Source organism: Muntiacus reevesi, chromosome 2, assembly GCF_963930625.1.
Source record: "Muntiacus reevesi chromosome 2, mMunRee1.1, whole genome shotgun sequence".
NCBI classification, from domain to species: domain Eukaryota; kingdom Metazoa; phylum Chordata; class Mammalia; order Artiodactyla; family Cervidae; genus Muntiacus; species Muntiacus reevesi.
This window is the reverse complement of record NC_089250.1, coordinates 58,310,918-58,324,862: the sequence shown is the minus strand read 5'-3', so window position 1 is coordinate 58,324,862 and position 13,945 is coordinate 58,310,918. Positions and strand designations below refer to the sequence as shown.

At 48.0% G+C, this 13,945-nt stretch overlaps 1 protein-coding gene across 1 annotated transcript in view; it reads left to right on the top strand.

Annotated features, from left to right (window-relative positions):
* Nucleotides 1-3,837, top strand: part of PSMF1 (proteasome inhibitor subunit 1) — a 40,773-nt gene extending 36,936 nt beyond the window's left edge. The window contains exons 5-7 of the mRNA XM_065921762.1: nucleotides 1,156-1,209; nucleotides 2,391-2,549; nucleotides 3,073-3,837. Coding sequence (XP_065777834.1) covers nucleotides 1,156-1,209; nucleotides 2,391-2,549; nucleotides 3,073-3,124 — 265 coding nt within the window. The 3' untranslated portion in view covers nucleotides 3,125-3,837. The remainder of the gene's footprint in view (nucleotides 1-1,155; nucleotides 1,210-2,390; nucleotides 2,550-3,072) is intronic.
* Nucleotides 3,838-13,945: the final 10,108 nt, after the last annotated feature.

Sequence of the window (13,945 nt, the reverse complement as noted above, 5' to 3'; positions counted from 1 at the left end):
TTTCAGTTATACTTCTTTCTAGTTTTATTTATATGCACACACATACACACATTTTAAACATTCTAAGAACATTTGTTTCCATGGCTGCATTACCATGATCTACCTAACTGGTCCCCATTTGTGACCAATCCAGTTCCCTTCGTTAAAGTCTTTATGATGATATTTGAATTTCTTTAAGATGATTTGTTGTTGTTTAGTCACTAAGTCATGTGTGACTCTTTTGTGACCCCATGGCCTGTAGCTCACCAGGCTCCTCTGTCCTGGGATTTCTCAGACAAGAATACTGGAGTGGGTTGCCCTTTCCTTCTCCAGGGGATCCTCCGCATCCTCCTACATTGGCAGCAGATTCTTGACCATTGAACCACATGGAAGCCCTGATGATGGATACCTAGGCATAAAATTATCAGACCACGAGATGTAAAGATACAAAAAGCTTTTGAGAGGCAGTTACATTGTGTGTGTGTGTGTGTGTGTGTGTGTGTGTGTATTAGTATAAACTTGGTTTCCACAAAGTATGCACTAATTTATGCTTCTGGCTCCTGCAGTCTCAGTGTGGGCAAAAATTGGTTCTTGGTGGGGGGTGGAAAAAACCTTAGAAATTCTGTGGCTATCCAGTGGTTTCCAGTGCATAAACTGATGTACAGTATATGCTTTTAACATTTCACGCGGAGGCCATAATGAGAAAAAGATTGAGAAACACAGTTCTAGCTATATGTGAGCACCCATCTCACTCCACCCTTGGAAGCTTTTAAATTTGAGCTTTTGGTTTGGGATTTTAGAATAGTATTTTTCTGGTCTAAATGTTCTTGATTCTTTGTACAGACTTTAGGAACCTGAGAAAGGTTTGAATAAAATAAAATGTATCTGTTTCCCACTGTTCTTATTTTTATCTTTCTACATTATTAGGAATCCTCCATGTTTCTAGCTTTGTGTCCAGCCCTTTTCACGTTACTGTGATTGTAATATTTTCAGTGTTAGTCTGTGCCAAGGACCATGTTGAAATATCCCTTGTTGTTAGGGTCTTAGGCAGGGACTCCCGCTGCCTCCATGCCTGGGAGTACATGTGTGTCCCCACAGGCATCAGCTTTGGACCTCTGGGAGCCCAGGCGCCAAGCTGCTCTGGGACTTTCAGTAATCGTCCCTTGTTTGTTTCAGGTGTGATCCCCTGGGCCCGTTTGCTGTCGGGGGAGAGGACCTAGACCCCTTTGGGTGAGTACTGCTGGGGAGGTGGCAGCAGCACGACTTGGTCTCGTGGCCTTTCAGCCCCAGCTCATCTTCTAATTTTAGAACTTTTCATCAGTCTTCCTTTGGGGTGAAGGAGGCATTTGTTGCCGAGTGGCTGAGGAAGCACTGCCACTGTTCTGCTCTGCCGTGCCTGGAGCAGTGCAAGAGGGCTCTGAATGTTGGGGAGCAACTGAGCAAGCCCAGTGGGCAGTTCCTCTGTTGTTTTCTGGCCATGCTTTCCCTGGTGGAACAGTACCCCCAGGGGGGTCTGTCAGATGAAGACTGAAAAACACACAAGTGGGTTACAGACCTGAGGTCAGTTGAGGGCTTTTCAGAGGTCATGACCTCACTTGATAAGGGAGGGTCACTGATCCCCATTAGACCCTGGGGTAGTTCTTGTGAAATCCTCAACAGAGTTATAGCCTCAGCTATGCACTGCACTGTCTTTGCCCAATGCTTCTAGATTTTAAGCTCTGCTGCAAAGGGTGTCCCCAACTTGAGTGTTTCATTTTTAGACAGTGGGGAAAGAGTCTGAAGTTAAGCTTGAACAATTTAGCTTTACTTAATTTTTTAACTTAATAGTTTTCTTGAGCTGAAGTTAAGCTCAAACAAACTTTGACCTCAAAGTCTGGGCTAACATCGCCTTCGTATTCATCCTAGTTTGAGCCATAAGGTCAGATCCATAGAACTCCATGAGTGTCAAGAGTCGGACTTGGACAATCAAGTCATAGAATGCCCAGAGACCCTTCAAAGAAACCACGAAAAACCCCAAATAAAAGCTTGGATTGTAAATTGTCTCAATCCATTAGCCCTTAGACCTAAAGCTGTGCCTGGAGGAGCCTTGTTCTGGTTCTGCATTCACCTTGACAAGTTCTGGCACATGTTCTTGATCAAATCGCGCCCCCCTCCTTGGCTGCAGGACATGGCAGGGATCTCAGTGTTGTGGAGTCCTGGAACTTGTAGAGCTGAAAGTGCAGGCCATGATGGCCAAGAAAGGTGTGCTTTTTGTGTTCTTGCTCTTGCTCACTTCCTGCTGGCACTCAGGCAACCATCCACGCATCCAGAGTTGATGTCCCAATCATTTTTACCTACTTTCTCATCACCTTCACTTCTTCTCCAGCAGCTGCTTGCCACATCTGCTTACCTCTCATTCCTTCTTGCCTCAGGTGTCGGAGAGGTGGCATGATTGTGGATCCCCTGAGATCCGGCTTCCCAAGAGCACTTATTGACCCGTCATCAGGACTCCCAAACCGGCTTCCTCCAGGCGCTGTGCCCCCAGGAGCACGCTTTGACCCCTTTGGACCCATTGGGACCAGCCCGTCTGGGTAGGTATTCACTCGGGGATGCTGAGAGGTAGGACCTGATGGCGGCTCAGCTCAGCATTGCAGGGATAAAGGCATCTGACACCAAGTGCAGAATTGCCAGGAGTCCCAGGCCTTGCTGCCAAGAGAGTGGAGCCTCCTCCAGGCCCTGCCTGGTACTCCTTGAAGCCTTCCATGAACTTCCCATTCCTCAGTGGCTCCCTTCCCCAGCTTCCCTCCAGGAGGACTCAGAGGAGAGGTTGCTACTCACATTTACTGGACTTCTTGTATGTGCCAGGAACTCAGTGGATTCTTATGTCAACACTTGTGGATATTTCACAGAGGCAGAAATCAGGGTCCTGAGTGATGAAGGAACTTGTCCAAGGTGGGAAAATCAGAATTCAGACCAACTCTAGAGCACATGGTCTTTAACTCCACAAACCACCACATCACTCTGGAGGCAGGCTCCCTCCATTCAGGACCCTGTCTGCCTGTGTGCCCCTGACTCTTCATCACCCCAACTCACCAGCCCCTCTTTCCATTCCAGACCTAACCCAGACCATCTGCCCCCGCCGGGCTACGATGACATGTACCTGTGAAGGCCTCAAGAATGTAACATCCCAGCCTTCCCTCCACTCTCCTGGAGCTGCCACCGTGGGCCCCACCAGCACCCATTTTCTTGTGGGCTGGGGTCAGAGGACTCTGTCCATGTGTTTGCAGGCCGGCTGGGATTGCCTCCCCATCCCCTACCAGAGCCAGGGCACCTGCTGCAGTTCTCCACCTGGCTGCATATAGGTCCCAAAGAGAAATCAGTCTGTGTCTCACCACCAGCTCCTCTCCACTTCCCAGGGGAGACTCCGGCAACATATGCCCTTGACCTGATGCAGTTCCAGCTGCATCGCTATAAGAACAGAACCCATTTTGGATGTTATTATTAAGAACCAAATGTCAATACAAAAATCATGTTGCCGGTCTCCAACTCTTCTTTACTGCACAGCTCCTTCCATGTATGAGACTTGAGAGTTTGAATCTTTAAGGGGCTAAAGGACTCTCTTAGGCATCTTCCTTTCATGAAATGCTCTCGCTCCTGATACCACTAAGATGGTCTGGCTGCATGGATGAAAATGAGTGACTGGAACCCCCATAAGCCGCAGGGATGACTTCCACAAAGCCAGGCGCATTGCAGAACGACTACATCACTCTGAAAAGGGCAAGACGTTCCAGTTCTGCTTGTCTGAGCCTGTCCTCTGGGTCTGTCTGTACCTGGGCAATGGCCGCCTACAAACAGAGGAATAAACAGAGCAGACCTGAAGGCTAATCTCTTTTTTGCCACTAACTTAACTGAATGATGCTATGCAAGTCCCTTCCCCTCCCAGGGCCATTGTGCCCACCTGTGAAATCCAAGGTGCCTTTCTTGCTCTAAAACAGCCTGGTGTCGGCCTCTGTGCATGATGATCCCTAGTAACTGGGGCAAAAGGTAAAGAATGAAGGTTCGAGGCTTTGTGTGGTGCCTACCTACAGAGTCTGCACCTCTGTGCCTCTCGCCCGCCGTGAGGCCCCGACATGAACATAGCAGCACAGTGCTAGACTTAGGGACAAGCAGGGAGCCTGGCCTCTGGAAGCCAGTGTGTGAGAAGGGTGAACGGAGGAGTTGGTGATACGAGAAACAACCCAGGAAGGCATTCCACCCCCAGGGAGCTCCAGCCTCTGGAAGCCTGTGCCCTGTGTCCTGTGCCCTGACCTTTGGTGTTCTCCAGATCCTTTTCAGCCTGAGGCCTGACAGATGTGGTCAGTGATGAACCCCTGTGCTGGAGTGGAAAGAGCACCCTAGAGCACCAGACTCAGAGGCAAGAGATGAAGGCACTAGTCACTTTCACTCCACCGCTAGGATTTCAGCCATGGGTGGTGCCTTTCATTTCTCAGCTCCTTGGATTCCTTTCTCTAAATTAGGAGATAGTATTTATCTGTGGGCAGGGGGCTACCGGAGCCTTCCTAAGGCATCTGCTCACGTGCTATACAGCCTGGAAGTGCCTGTCTGCTGTTCCCAAGAGTGGGTTACAAGTAAACTAGACGGGCATATATGCCCAGGGTCAATCCAAGATGCCACCTGGGCGTAGGTGGGGAGGCTAGGGCTTCCTGGGCATTTCTGGCCGGCCACATGTCAAGCAGTGATTTAGTGAAGCTTTTAGAACAGCTCTGCTCTGGAAAAAGACCCAGAGGTTAGGCAGAGCTGCAAATGCAGTCATCAATAGACCTCTTCCCCAAGACCCAGCAAATGGGTGAGATGTTTGGAAGCTGGATCATACCTTCTACCAAAAGAACTTGAGGCAATTTGCTTATAAAAGCTCCTTTATTATAAAAAGAGGCATTTAAAGGAACATCAGACAAGCAGGGGAAGTAGATAACTTTTAGGACCCTGATTCAGGGGAAGGACAAGAGTGAAACAATAAATTCAGCACTTAGATTTTCTAATAGTGAAAGTGGAAAGGATAGTCATAAGCATAATACTGTTTTCTGAAAACAGAAACTTCAGTGATTCATCTGTAGAATCAGTCATTTTTTGAGTGGGACTCCTTGCATCAAGGACACTGAGGAATGCAGACTGTGTCTTAGTTGTTAATGTGTGGGGAGGTGAATGGGATCTTTAGGAACTTCCAAGTCAGACTGTCAATACATGTTGTGTATCTAGGCCACTTCCCTCCTTCCAGCCATGAGTAACCACCAAGCAGCCAGAGGGAGTGATTCAGGTGTATGTTTTGTGGAACCTAGAAGTGTTAGAGCCTTAACAATAAATATCAGCACTTAATAACCTGTTCTTCCTTTTTAAAAATAACAGCTTTATTGAGATACAGTTCACATACGCATAAAGTTCATGTTTTTTAAAGTGTACAATTCAGTGTTTTTAGTACATTCACAGTGTTGTGCACCCATCACCATATCTGAGTTCTGCACGTTTCATCATCCCAAAAAGAAACCTCATACCCATTAACAGTCACCCTCCATTCCCTTCTCCCAGCCCCAAGTAACCACTCGTCTGTTTTCTGTCTCTAAAGATACGCCTATTCTGGACAGTTCTTACTCGTGGAATCACACAATATGTGGTCTTTCATGTTTGCTTTCTTTCAGTTAACGTTTGCAGGGTCCATCCATGCTGTAGTGTGTATCAGTAATTCATTTATTTTAATGGCTGAATAATATTCCACATTTTCTTTATCCATTTATCAGTTGATGGACAGGTTGTTCCAACTTCTTGGCTATTATGAATAAGGCTGCTATGAACATTTATGTACAAGTTTTTGTTTGGTCATATGTTTTCCGTTCTCTTGGAGTGGAATTGTGGGATTATATGGTAACTCTATGTTTAATTTTTGAGGAACTGCCAGACTGTTTCCCAAAGTGATCATGCCATTTGACATTCCCATTAGAGTATGAGGGCCCTGGTTCCTCCCATCTCCTCACCAGTACTTGTTAGTCTTCTTGTGTATAGGTATCCTAGTGGGTGTAAAGTGGTATCTCATTGTGGTTTTGTCCTCTATTTTAAAAAAAAAAAGGAATTCTGACCTAGGTCAAACAAGACAGAGACCGAAGACAGTGGCTTTGGTAATAGCCACCTTGGGATGACTGGTGAGACACAGAGGAGTTCAAGTTTGACTTTTGGGGAAGTTTCAGGGCTGGCTGTGATTTAGGAGAAAGGTACTGTCTGTAGGGAAGTTACCATGACCTTTCCGGGTCTTGTGAGACCTGGGAACAAGCACTTTTGCTTGTTTTGAAATATTTGTGTTGACCCAGTGGCTTACAAGGAAAATAAACATCTAGTTCTAAATGTTTGTCTTTTGAAGTGACATAGACCACATGTACCATTTCTGGCAGTCTCCTCATCTCCAATTCCTCTTCCTTGCCTTGTGTCTTTCCTGATTCTTAGAGCTGGATGTGTTTTTCATTGCATTGCATTTGTCTGCTCATCGTGAGCTGTCAGCCTCCATGGTGAAGTCACTGGTCTCAAGACCCTGACTCCAAGCAGGTATTTTGTTCAAAACAGATTTTATATTCCTGTGCTGGATGGCTAGTACCTGTTGACATGCAGTTAGAAATCGGGTAGCAAGCCCTATAACAACCTCATTCTTTGAAATCCAGATTCCTTCCTAGTTTCCCTTTCTACTCATTAATGACATTCTATTACTGATCCTTGCCTCTTCACAGAAGAAAAATTAGAGTCTGTGGAGCAGTTACTGTCTGTCACCTTGTAATCTTGTCTACTTTGGGCAGTTCCAGTGAGACAGGTCCCACCACCAAGGAGATGAAAGATCCCTCACATGCATATCCTCAGCTTTGTCTGATATAAAACTTACATTCTTAAGTAAGTGCTTTTGTGCTGTTGACTTTTTGCACCAAAAGAGAGATTCAAGAGTGGGCATCCAAGCCCCCAGCCCCTATTTGTCCTTGGGATACCCTAAGTCTCCAGCTCTGCCGAGCCCTGAGCCTCACCCAGAGGGCAGGTCACAAGTAGGAGTGGCAGGCAGTGAGGATGGTGGCTATAGAGGAGTGCAAGACCCAGGTGACCAAGGATACTAGGGTGCAGAGAGCAGCAGTGACATGGGGTTTGAACATGAGGTTTGCCCCACTAGTGGCAGGGCTAGGTGGCAGGTACAAAGTGGAAGGCCCAGCCTCAGACTTTGGATGACCGTGGGAAAGGCCAGGTTCCATACTAGCCACATAAGGTGAGTGTTGTGTGACAGGGTTCTGAAAGAGGAGAGACAGGGAGGGCTGCAGGAAACAGAAACTACTTTAGCTTTTTGAAACAAGAAGGTTTGAATGAAGGCAGCAGCAAGATCACATCATCATTGTCTTGATCTGGGGATCAGGAAACTCCAGAGCCACACAGCAACTGCCTGGATCTGTGCCCCTTGTGCTGCCACCTTGGCCACCCCCCCCCCCCAACTTCCTCTCACCTCAGTTCCAAGTGCAAGGCTTGGCTGCCTGCATCTGATAGCTGGAACCTACATCAACTCTTAAACCATAGCTGCAAAGGAGCCTGGTAATTGGTCTTTTCCCCCTTTTCCTGCTTGTCCCAGGAAGGCACGTTTGGGACAGAGGTCTGACAAGCCAGTCTCCTGTGTATTAACATCCTTATAGCATGGGCCTTGATAGAGATGAGCACCACAGCCAGGCTTCTCCAGCTTGCCCAAGCCTCTCAGTCTCTCCTGAAATGCTTGAAGGACACAGTACATCTTGGTCCCCAACCCAGACCTGGATCCAAATCACTAGGGAAGGGCCCTTAAGTCCATTTTTTTATAAGTTCCTCAGGTGAGTCATCTGACAGACCAGTTTGAGAATTCCTGAGAAGCGAAGGGAAGGCTATACACATCCTTGCTACTCAAACCAGCAGCATCACCTAGAAACTTGTTAGAAATGCGGACTCTCGGGCCCCACCCAGGCCTATTAAATGAGAATCTGCACTTTATCAAGTTGTCCAAGTGGTTTGTGTGCACTTTAAAGTCTGAAGCTCTCTAGTGTACAAACCTTATATCTTCTCTGTTTACCCGGGTAGCAGGTGAAAAGAATCGTCAGTCTTGGTTGATGACTTACTGTGACTAATGCAAGAACCTCCTCATTTTAACTGTTTTCTGTTTTACCCCCTGTAACCTCTCCATTCCTTTCTCCCATACCACTCAGTGTGTTTGTTTCATATGTTTTTAAATATGGATGTACCCTTGTAAAATAGCATATATCATATCTAATATAAGGAAATACTATCCCCATTTTTTCCAGGACAGAAAAAGAGGGTTTGGAAAGTTTCAGTAATTTGCTCAAGAAGGCAAGCAGGGTTCTTGGAATCAAGCAGGAGTAGTTATGACTCCCAGCTCTCCCTTTGCTGGTGTGTAACTTTATCTGCAAAATGAGATTCACATCTACCTTCAGGATTGCTGCAGGACCCAACCAAATAATGTGTCTTACAGACAGATAGCAGGAGCCCCGTGGGTACCAACTATCATTACTGAAGCCATATGGGTAAATAAGACTGGAGGTTCATGGACAAGAGGGCTTCCCTGGTGGCTCAGATGGTAAAGAATTCACCTGCAATGCAAGAGACCTGGATTCGATCCCTAGGTTGGGAAGATCCCCTGGAGAAGGGAGCGGCTACCCACTCCAGTATTTTGGCCTGGAAAATTCCAAGGACAGAGGAGCCTGGTGGGCCACAGTCCATGGGGTTGCAAAGAGTCAGACATGACTGAGTGACTTTCACTTCATGAACAAGAGGAAGGAAACCTTGGGCTGCTATTCAATGAAGAGAATAACTGTATCTGATGCCCTCACTGTGCCAAACTCCTAGTCTCGTGTAGTACACCTAGCTATTCCCGAGGTAAACATTGTTAGCAGCCTAGTTGAAGTGGTGCTGGGTTTGTTCCTTGAGGAGTGACAGAGCCGTGATGAGGACCCAAGTCAGCCTGGTTCTAAAACTGGTGCTCTTTTTAGTAAAACTGCTATACCTAGATCCCACATCTTGTCCAGAGGAGAAGCATGGGCAAAATCCATTCCTGAAGCCGGAAAACAAGTCAGGACTGATACGAGAAAGGAACAATGCTGCATAATTCCCAAGATGGCCCAGGACTCTGAAGTCAGTCCTATTGCAAAGTGTATCTCATGTTTCTGAGCACTTCCACCTACAGCCACAGCACCCAAGCACCCAGGTTAGGCGCACCTGAAACCACCCAGACCAACCCCTATCCCACAGAGGAAGGAACAGGCCACAAAGCCTATCAGGGTGACCTCCTGAGAGGCATCACTGACCTAGACATGGCCTTGGGCCCCGTGCAGGGCCCTGTCATCTGACCCCAAATGATGCTTACCCCAGTCTTCTGACTTTGGTAGGATGGGAGCTACTCTCCCCATTAAACAGATGAAAAAGCGTATCCAGAGCAGTTGAGTGACCCTCCCTCTGCCACAAAGACCACAAAGAAATCCTAGCCAAAAACGTGTGTATAAAACATTACCCATAACAGTCATGTTGGTCTCTGAGTGACGAAAATATGACCCAAAAAAATCGTCCCTCCCTCTTCTTTTTCTCCCCTCAGCCAGGCTGTAAGAGGATGGGGCCATGCAGGTTCAGCACCCTGGTCAGCTCCCACCTAGGTGCAGCTGCCGAGAAAGCCTTTGGGCCAGAGTAGGCCAGTGTTGACTGCTCCCCAGTCCAGGGTGGCCCTCCTCTGGGACAGGCAGGCATCCCTAAGAAGGATGAACCTAGGTATTCTGCCTACAAGACAGAGCCCTGCCCACCCGCCCTCCAGATTAGAACCACAGGAGCTCAGCAGCATCCTCTAGGCTTCTTGATGTCTATGACATAAATTCACATGAGAAGCCTAAAAAGAAGAGAGGGGGTTTGAGCCATGGGGCCCCTGGGCAAGTCCCACCTCTCCCCTTGGTTTTCCCCAGTAGTAAAATGGGGATAAAGGTGGACTTGACCTTCCAAGGATTCTCAAAGATCCCGCTGACCTATGAGATTCCATGATTTAAGTAGGACATGGGCCTGTCCAAGTTTGTGCTGCCCCAACTGTCCCTATTACCCCCCACAGAGCTTCCCACTTGACATCTATACCACAAGCCTCAGTGGCAGCCTACAGCCCAGATCTGCAAACATGCCCTGACCAGCCTGCAGGCTATTATAGTTGAGTCTGCTATTTACTAGTGTGACCTTGGGAAAGTCACTTTGCCTGCCTGTGCCTCAGCTTACTCATCTGTAAAAGGGAGTTAATGATAGCACCCACTCTCCAAGATGGTTGTGAGGTTTAAGTGAACTAGCAGATGCAAAGATTAGTGCTTGGCACAGAAAGAACACTGTATTTCATTTAAAATTAGATCGTCTAATGTGTGTAATACATAATGGGTTCACTGAAATGTAGAAACATGAAGTGTTGTGTTTTATCCAACTAACCTCTATGTCAGATCCCCCTTTCTCATCTCAGCATCTAGGATTCAACCAAAAACTGAATGGTCACTTTGATTTTCAAACTCAGTCCAGTCCAGTTTAAACTTAAATCCAGTTCCAAGAGGTCTCTCCTCTGACCTCTTTTGAACACTTGCTGCTCCTCTGTGGTGGGATGGGAGGAGAAAGGAAGAAAAATGAACGAGTCTCTTCATTAGTCTGGTGATAGGGTGGGGGGTAGGGGGTACTCTTACTCTAATTCACACTGGGGGTTTTTTGTTTTTTGATGCTCGAGTCTTTGGTAGACAACATGCAAAATTGGGGGGCACTGTTGAGAACTTCACCCAGGACTCTCAGTAGTGAGGGTCTCTCTCAGTCCATAAGAGGTTCTCAGCCCATCTGCTCCTTGAGGTAATATACTGGGCTGCATAGCCACCTGCACCATCCCACAGCTCCAGCCTCCCCTCACCTGCCTACATCAACTCTTAGAGCCCTGGAACACTTGGGTCCTCCACCTACCTTCAAGAGCCTCAGAACACTGGGAGGGACTGCAGGACTGCCCTTCTTGCTCCCTGAGTCCCACCATCCTTCAAACTAGCGTGGGCTATTCCCATGGGCCTCCCACATCAGAAATTCTCCAGGTCAGAAGCAGACCTCATCTCCATGTTCACACTAATTCTGAGCTCCAGAATATACTTGTCAAGCCCACTCAAGAATACTTTCCTTACCTCGTTCATCTGTTTGGTGCTATACCTCAAAACCTGGCACAGAATGGTATATAAGTCCTTTGTGAAAGAATGAAGGATCTTAGAAACACTCAGGTGGTCTGCAGCCACTGTAGTTCAGTGAGCCTCCAACTGGGAGACAGTCTAGTCTGCTTCTTGAGGGTGCCCCCATCTCTATGAGTAACTTGGTAAGCCCTGGGCCAGGGAGGGGGTGGATGTCTGACCCTAGCAGGTGGAATCTCATTAGACACTCCTTTGTCCTCAGTTCTGGCCTGTCACAATTCTCAGGCAGTGGGATAATCCTTTTTACCCATGCAAATGTCCAGATGTCCAGCTGCTCTTGAAAAATCGGGAGCTCTGACAACCCTGAGCCCATCCACCAGGGCAACAGCCAATCAGCTGAAGGAGACACCCCTTTAATCCTGCCACTGCTCTCGATTGTCACCTGCTTCATCAGTGAATGTCACCTGCCAAACTCTATGGGCATTTGCATTTGGGCCCTGGCTTTCCTCTTTGCTAGAGGAGGGAAGACACTGTCAAGAGGAGAGTCAGATGGCTGGCAGGTGAGTCAGCAATAGTAGCAACACACCTGTGGGTGTAACCCCCAGGAGTGGCTTTAGTGAAAGGAGGTGTAAACACAGAAGAATTTAAAAAAAAAAAAAGAGGAGGATATAGAGAGATGGGATGAAATGAAGAATCAGGAAGGGAGACAGATGGCCTTTCCTGAGCACCCTTTACCCTAAGTCATTATTGGCTCAGATGCCTGCCACCCCAGAAGAGGTTGGCATGGCAGGCGCCTTCTTCCCCTGTCCTCTCTGCTCCCCTGGGGGGAGCTTTCCTGCCAGAGGATCCTTCCACTGACTAACCTTCCCCCAGACCCAGGAGATTAAGTTGGCTTGACCTCAATTTAATCAGATCCCTCCTCTGTGCCGACACTCTCCACCCCTGGCCACACATACACAGCTCCCTGTGCCCTGTCCTGTTTCTCCAGACAGTCTGTGACCAGCTCAAGGGCAGGCCCACGTGTCCCCATAGGACCTCCCCCAGGGAAGAATACAGATTAGGTGTGAATGAACAAGCAAATGAATAGTTAACATTATTGAGTGAATTACAAAGTGCCAGGCACTATGCCCAGTGCTTTATGGGTATCTCATTTACTGCTCACTATGCCTTATGGGGAAGATGCTTTCATTTAACAGATGAGGAAACTGTGGCTCAAGGGTATTAGGCATCGGCTCAGCATCTAGGCAGGCTTCCCCGGTGGCTCAGCGGTAAAAGAATCCACCTGCAATGCAGGAGACATGGTTTGAGCCCTGGGTCAGGAAGATCTCATGGAGCAGGAAATGGAAACCCACTCCAGTATTCTTGCCTGGCTACAGACCATGGGTTCACCAAGAGCTGGACAAGACTGAGCGACCAAGCACAGATGCACACAAGCATCCAGGCAGTCAGACTCCAGAGCCAGTGCCCTTATATTCAAGTGATGCGTGGTCCTCGGTGAACTCCCTCCATAAGGGCTTCTGCCCCCAATCTCTCTAAGACTGGAGTAGGGAGAAAGCTCAGAAGTACTTGGTCCCCTGGGAGGAGGAAGGCAGTAATCCTGCCACCCTCTGTACCACACATATCTCTTGGGCCTGCCCAACTGCTCCAGGACAACCCAACCCAGGAAGAGGGTTAATCTGGGGGAGAGGGTGTTGGGACCAAAGAAAAGAGGATACAGCAAGACCAACATTGCTATTGTCTTTAGCCAGGCTCTGGCCACTGGGGCACAGGTTCTCCTCCAAGAAGGGGTTGGAAGCCTCCAGACTAAATCCTACCCAAATTCCACTATGTTTCTCCCTGAAGACACCCAACACCTGACCAGTAAATGCTAACATACCTCCACTGACAAGGAGCTCCCTACCATTCCAACCCAGACAAGATCTCAACAAGCTTCTCCTTCCCTTAGCTGAAACTCACCTCCTTAGGGATATCAGGAGGAACCCAGTCTTTTGGGAGAAACCAACAGACCCAACCTGAGGGCATCTCCTTGACTCTGTCAGTGCCAGTGACGCTCCCCTTCCCTCTAAGACAGATCCCTTAGATGGAACCTGCCTCCTGCGGCTTCATAATGCCTCCTTTTCTTTCCCTCTTCTTGTCCCTCCAAAACTCTCTAGACTCAGCACCACTGTCTTAACTTTGGAAAGCCCTCTTCTTGGGTTCCTGATTCCCTCAGTCCCCAGAGAAGGCGGAGACTGGTTGGGAATGTTTCCCATCTCTCTCTGGAGCACCAGAGAGGTGGGATGATTTACCCAAAGGCCCACAGGGAAGGGTTGCCTTCCAGGCAGAAGGAGCAGCAAGTGCAAAGGCCCTGAGGTAGGCATGTGCCCACAGGAAGTGGCTGCAATGGAGTGAGCAGAGGCTAGGATGGGGCAGAAGGTCAGAGCAGCACTGGGGCCAGACTGTGTGGCGCTTTCATAGGCCACCATGAGGGACAGACCTGAAGCCTATGAAATTTAGGGAGCCATCCTTTTTGGAAAAATCAGAATTACAAATAAGTGTGACTTAGGGCCTTGGAAGGAGCTTGCACAAGTGAGGGGCCTTGTAAATGCAACCTTGACTGGCGAGAATGGTAGATTTTGCCTGGAGTATGAGGGAGCCATAGGACAGTTTGGAGCAGAGGAGCAACCTGACCTAATTAATCTTTGAATAGGATCCTCAAAGGAGACCAAACCAGTTAATCCTAAAGGAGATCAACCCTGAATATTCACTGGAAGGACTGATGTTGAAGCTGA